The 6,502-nt window shown below is 35.7% G+C and overlaps 1 protein-coding gene across 1 annotated transcript; it reads right to left on the minus strand.

Annotated features, from left to right (window-relative positions):
• Window positions 1-3,902: 3,902 nt before the first annotated feature.
• LOC114381067 lies at window positions 3,903-6,130 on the minus strand. The gene is made up of 2 exons (XM_028340245.1): window positions 5,656-6,130; window positions 3,903-5,029 (listed from the first exon to the last, which is right to left on the minus strand). The coding sequence occupies exons 1-2, from the start codon at window positions 6,013-6,015 to the stop codon at window positions 4,448-4,450; spliced, it is 942 nt and encodes a 313-aa protein (XP_028196046.1). The 5' UTR covers window positions 6,016-6,130; the 3' UTR covers window positions 3,903-4,447.
• Window positions 6,131-6,502: the final 372 nt, after the last annotated feature.

Genomic DNA, 6,502 nt, shown 5'->3' on the forward strand with positions numbered 1-6,502 from the left:
TGTGTTAAGAGGAATAACTTATCCGGTGATTGTTTGAATAACTCTGATTTGGCTTATTTTCACTTTACCACCTCGTGATTTAAAATGAATTTGCTCCTCTAGTTAGCACATAATCCCTGTAGATTTTTTTCTTCAATTCTTTTTGCTGAATAAGCTTATGATCAAGTAACCCCATTGACTAAGGTGGAAATGTATTGTGATTAGTGATTACACCCTATATTAACATAATAGTTTATTTTATTCCGAGGTAATAATGCATTTTTAGAACTACGATTTTGGGGTCTTATTTTCTAAAATCAGATAATTTTTTCCCCTTATGTAGGTTTCTCCTAATCTAATATTTTTAATTGATGTAAAATATTTGAAAGAACAACTTAAGCTTTTAAGCAATTTGACTGAGATTTTTAATTTTAGGGATAGGTTAAGACTAAGAAACTTGGTGGATTGAGTTTTATTAAATATGTCTTAAAACAGGGGTGGCCTGGAAGATATTTGAAGATTAAGGACAAAAGTTTGGGAGTTGTGAATACTTCTTATGACCGGAGATTTGGTGGCGTATAATGTGGGCTGTTGGTCATTCTTTTTGGGTCCTTGGTTTTTGGCCCATTCAAGTGAAAACAAATTAGTCCTATAGCAGGAAACAAGAAACTTCAGTTATTGTCTGGTAATGGAGACAAATCAACTAAAGACTTGAAGAAATTAGAAGTTGAAGAAAGAGAGGTTAAATAGCTTAGGCTTCTTGCATAAAAAAATCTAAAGTGGTCCAGTCTTAAATAACTAAATTTTAGACCTTTGCTCATATATCATTAATTCATTACTGTTTAAAGTTCATATGATTTTATCTATTTCAATTTGATATTTATGCTATTCTTATATTTATATTGTTGACTGGTTGATCAAGGCATTATATATCATGATTCCTGGTTGACTGGCTGCAGCAATTCTAGACTCAATTCTAGACTCATGTAGACTTATTTTAAACGAATCCATATTTTTAATAGCTCTATGATGTATTGGAATTTAATCTAATGTACCTTAATCCAATATGTACTTTGTAAAAATTATGAATAGGCTTAGAAAGTGTTACACAAATTTCCAGTTTGAATTTAATGGAGTATTTTCTTTTGCAAGCGCAAGATATTTGTTTTGTTTGTCTCTGTTTTTCTTCTTGTTGTGTTTTGGAAGCTATATTCATGAAGCATTTGTAGAAGGTTTGTTTGCTAGGGACCGGGAAGGAGAAGGCAAACAAATCTTATGTTGTTTTCTTGGCTGATACTTAACTTCCATCAAATCATATTGTTTTGGAATAGTATAAATCCATATGTTTTACTTGGTTTGTTAAATTATGTATTCCAGTATGTCTTTGTAGGTGTATTTCATTCATGCTTCTAAATGCTCTTTTTCCCTTTTCCTGTAACTGTAAATTATGTCTTTGAAGTTGAAGTTGACATGAGAATACTCTTTAAATCATTTTATTATTTAAAGCATAAAGAAATTATGAGAATGTCTTTGAGGTGTGCTACATCATGCTCAAGAAATGTGCCGTTTGTAATTCTACATTTTCTGGTGGAGTGAGAATTGCTAAGTGGCTCTCCTATTTGAATGAATATCTGGTAGTTTCAGTTGTGCTTGATTAAGAATATATTGAACTCGTATTTTTTTTCTTTGCAAATTTCCAAATCTTTAAATTCAGTATACCAATAAATAAGAATTCTCTGAATTCCATCAATTTCACTTGGCATACTTCCACACATTAAGTAAATAGTCCTGTAAAAAGCAAATATTCTTTCAAATCTATTTTGTTTTGAGGTAATTTATGCTAGTCGAAGAATCTATGACTACCTTATTCATCTCTAGCCTCTTCTCGAGGAGATATTCTTAGTCAGGACACTGCCTAAAATATGCAACAAAAAGATGCAAGTGCTGTCTTAATTCTTGTACTCTAAGCCAATTGCTGTGTGGTCTCTTTGTATAAGCAAGTTACTATGCTCAAGAAGACCTTTAATTTCTTTCCTACTCTGGTACTCCAGCAAATAGCAATGACATAAAGAGATTATGTAGGAGATGATTTTGGTAAAGTTGATGGTTTTTGTTATAGGACTGCTCAGATAACTTGGATTGTACAGAGGGAACATGGGAAATCATGCAAAGATTTTCCTGGGGGGTATTCGGAATAGTAAAGATATTATTGAGCTCAGCAATCAAGTTGAAACGTTTGCTTCCTGTTTGCATTGCCAGGATTCAGTATTTGATTTGAACTTGTAAAATCAGCTGCCTCCGTATATCCATTAAATCTATTATGGCAAGTCTTGGCTTACTACATATAGTGTGGTAATCCATTTGGTTTTGTTTTAGCTCATATCGTCACGAAGTTAGCTTCTGTAAAATAGAAGTGAGATCATATTGTCAAAGCCATAAATCTCATCAACAGCTGCTTAGTTCCGACTTTGATATTGTACAAAGGGTTCTCTTCTCAACCATAATTTTTGCTACTTTGTCTGTGACGAAACTTTCGTATGTACATGTTACTTCTGAACAGATTAGTACATAAAAAGAGACGTATTGTCTTTCAGTACTCATGTTGATAAGTCATTTCAAGTGTGCATGAGATTATTTTATTTATTTTTGACAAAATGCACGAATTATTTATAGCCATGTATGGATATATTGTTATCTGCTTATGTTGTTTCTGGAGTCTATTTGCTTGTGGTATAGATGAATTAAATTTTGAGAACACCATTGGATTCTACCTAAGCCTTCACTGTTTGTACATTAAACCATGATGACACTTCTTACTCAATACAATGGTTATTCACCTTACGACAGCCATTGCTTAATTAGAGGGAACACCATTTGTGCCAGTTAGGCATCTGGCATGCTGGACTTTCACCGATATATTACACATCTTTTTTGTCTGCAATCTGCATGCTTGCTCCTTCGGTGTTGTATTTTATTGTTTTTTTTTTAAAAGCAGCACTCATACATATGAACCCTTGTAAGGAGGCAAGCCATGAATTTCCAGCAAGGGGCAAAAAGCATGAGATACAGATTAGAAATGAGAAAGTGACCACTGAAATTCTGTGAAAAATATTAAACATCCCCTCACACCCCAAAATAAATAAACAAGTGGAAGAATTTTGAAACACCAAAAAATTCTTAGAGAAAAGACTTGTCATGACATGGTGAGCATTTTTCATCATCTCCGTTGCTTTCAAGGAGAACCGAATCAGACAAAAGCTTCCTAGGAGCAAAAGAAGTTTGCTTTTGGCGTTAAAGCTTTCAGGAATCTCAGAAGTGCTCCTTACAGCCCCTAAGCTTTCCATTCTATTATTTCAGGAGTAGAATCATTAATCATTACTATAACAACTCACGAGGGCATTCTTTTCTTTCTTTCTTTCAAATTCAATAGTATTTTGGAGTAAAATAAAATCAGTCACCGCTAAAGAAAAGGAATTTTAAACATATCTGACATCTTTGCTTTCTTTGGTCATTTGAGTTAGCCTTTTTTTCTTTAATTGGGTTCTTTCCACATTTGTTTTTTTTTTATGTGGTTAATACCTTTCATGTTTGTGGCTGTGATGTTAGAGAAAGAAGCAAAACATGTCAACGTCTAGTTTTCGTGCTAGCCAATGTTAATCTGTTGTCGGTTTGTTTTTAAACCCATAACCCCATTCAATTAGAGAATCTTCTTCACTGCTATCAGCAGCATCACCAAAGTTTCAACAACGATAACTAACTTTCGTTTTTGGAGTACAACTACGGTAACTAACCCAGTAATCATCAGAAAGACAAAAAGAAAGAGATAAAAATTGTAAAAACTATAAAGGGTTAAAACTACAGAAAATGTTTTGCATTAAAATGAGGAACAAAACTATCGTTTTAAGCGCTATAAAAAATAGTTATCCACCAAATTGGCATTATATGCTTCAAATAATTGAAAATATTAAAAAGGCACAACAATCTTCAGCAACTGAGAAGTGAATAACTGATCTTTAGTTACTCCTTTTCTGTTTCACATTTTTGGGGTCACCCATTTGTTTCTTTAACAATAACACCCTCTTCGTTTACTTACACAAAATTTCAAACTTAGGTCAACCTCTCAACATCTTAGCTTTAGAAAACATATTATCAGTCAGCAATTCCCTTCTAACCGCAATTGCGGTTTCATCCTCTCATCTCATCAATCAATCGAGTTTACCCGTAATTAACAAAACCTTAAACAAGATCCAAACAAATCATCTGTTTCATTTCTAGCTCTTCAATTAAAAAGTGAACAAAAAAAAAAAAAACCGAACAACAAAGCAAAAACCATTTTCTACCTTTCATTTTTTTCAACCACATGCCCCTCTTTAATTAATCGAGCAAACAAGAAATGAGCGCATTCTTCTTTTCTTTTCTTTTTTTTTTATTTTAACTTCTAAAAACTATTTACCATCATTTTTTTTTTTTACCTATGACTGCAAAAATCCAAAAGCTTCTTCCTCCCCTCCACAATCTCATCAAAGAAATCATCAAGCTGGCAAACAATGTTCTCAGCTCCAGATCTAAGCACCCCAAAACACACTCTAACACTCTCCACTCTCTCCCTAACACCACCTTCGGCTTCCTCCAATTCCCCTCTCAGCTCCTCCACAGCCACCCTAGCCCTCCTAAACTCGTACAGCAAAATCCCCGGCCCCGCCGCGCCGCGCATCTCCACCGCCACCCGCTGCCTCAGTCTCGCCGCCGATACCATCACCGCCGACCCCAGAAACATCCTCCCTCCCTCGTACCCTCCGGCGACCAACTCCGAGGTTTCCGGCCAGCAGTAGACCAAACCGTGCAGCAGGATCATTAAAAGCATCGAACTCACGTTCCTCATTGCGTAGAGAACTCCCCTGAAGCCGTTGAAGCCGTTCAGCTTAGACTCCACGGACACCCTCTCGTCTAAACGCAGACACAGCGTGTGGATCCGAGTCTCCATCAGAGCACGGTTCTGCTCCTCCAATCCCAAAGCCTCTCTTCTACACCCTGATATCGCCCTCACTATCTGTAAACATCACCACATAAAACAATTAACCTTCAGAAATTTAACACCGGACACAACAACCACAAATCCCATTCAAGCACCTTAGTTTACACAATTATATTGCCATCAAAATTCCAAAAAAGTTTAAGGGAGTTTAGCTTAGTTGGTTGAGCAGGTGAGTTTGTTGTAAATATTTTGATACTATTTTCTATTCATATGAACATAAAAAAATCAAAATTTCAAAAAAAAAAAAAAAAAAAAAAGAAACAAAAAATCAGTCTGCCACCCCTGTTTTTGCGACCACAATTACTGCTGCATCGAGCGCATTTGTTCTCCAGTAATCACGACACCACAATTTAAAACCTTTACTAATATATTTAAGAAGGTTTTAGATTACAGTTGCAATTCCGTCCCAATTTTCGATATAGCAGAGAATTGCAGACAAATACGACAGATGCGGTCACAATTGTTACTCGTCATGTTAAAGTCACGAAATACTAAAAATTTTGGACGTTGCAAGCCGAAATCAAGGTATCAGAAGCTATTGATAAGTGCTAGTTAGCTTCTTGTATTGAAGAGAAGATGAATAAAAAAGAATGATAATTGAGTAGTAATGTATGTGTATGGAGAGAGATGGGTTGAGTGACCTGGGGGGAGAGGTGGGGGTGGGATGAGTCGAGGGAGGAGAGAAGGTTGAAGCCCTGTGAGTAGAAAGGTTCGAAGTTGGAGATGGCGGACTTAAGGAGGTGGGAGGTTTCCCAGAGCTTGGAGGTCTCGTCCATGTACTCGTCGAGCCACTTGTCGCCGAGGGGGAGCTGGAGCTTGTGGACGAGAAGGGTGAGCTGGGTGTGGAGGGAGCGGAGGAGGGACACCACCTTCTGGAGGAACTGGACGGAGATGAAGTTGTTGTTGGCTAGGAAGGCTCGCTCCAGCTCCTCCATTCCCCGGCTCACGAACGTGTAGAAACCGTTCACGGTGTTCGTGTTCGATGAAGGACAAGGGTCCATTCTGGAAAAACAACAACAACAACAACAAGAGATTGATGTCTTTGTGTTGTTCGCGTGTTGTGGTCTATACGGTAAACGGTGGGGGGAGTGTGGGATGGAAAGGAGGGAGATATTTAAATTGAGAGGTTTAATCAGGAATAAATCATCATTTTTTTTACATGGGCACTTAACCATTGAGACAAATGTGGTAGCAGTTGTCTTTTATTTTTTTAATTAAATGGTTTATGATTTCAATTCAACATTATTGATAAATTGAGTATGAAATAGATTATATTAAAAAGAAAAATATTAATTTTATGTGTATTTATGATTTTCAATGAAAATTATTTATTATTTCTAAAAAGATTATTTCATATTAATATGATGATAAAAAAAAAGATAATATATTTTGATGCTTAATTTTTTTTTAAAAGTAATGTATAAGTAGAGAATAGGAGTAGAACATGACTTTCAAGTGTATAGATTAATTGATAAAGAGTTATTTGAC

This window comes from Glycine soja, chromosome 13, assembly GCF_004193775.1.
Source record: "Glycine soja cultivar W05 chromosome 13, ASM419377v2, whole genome shotgun sequence".
Classification (NCBI taxonomy): domain Eukaryota; kingdom Viridiplantae; phylum Streptophyta; class Magnoliopsida; order Fabales; family Fabaceae; genus Glycine; species Glycine soja.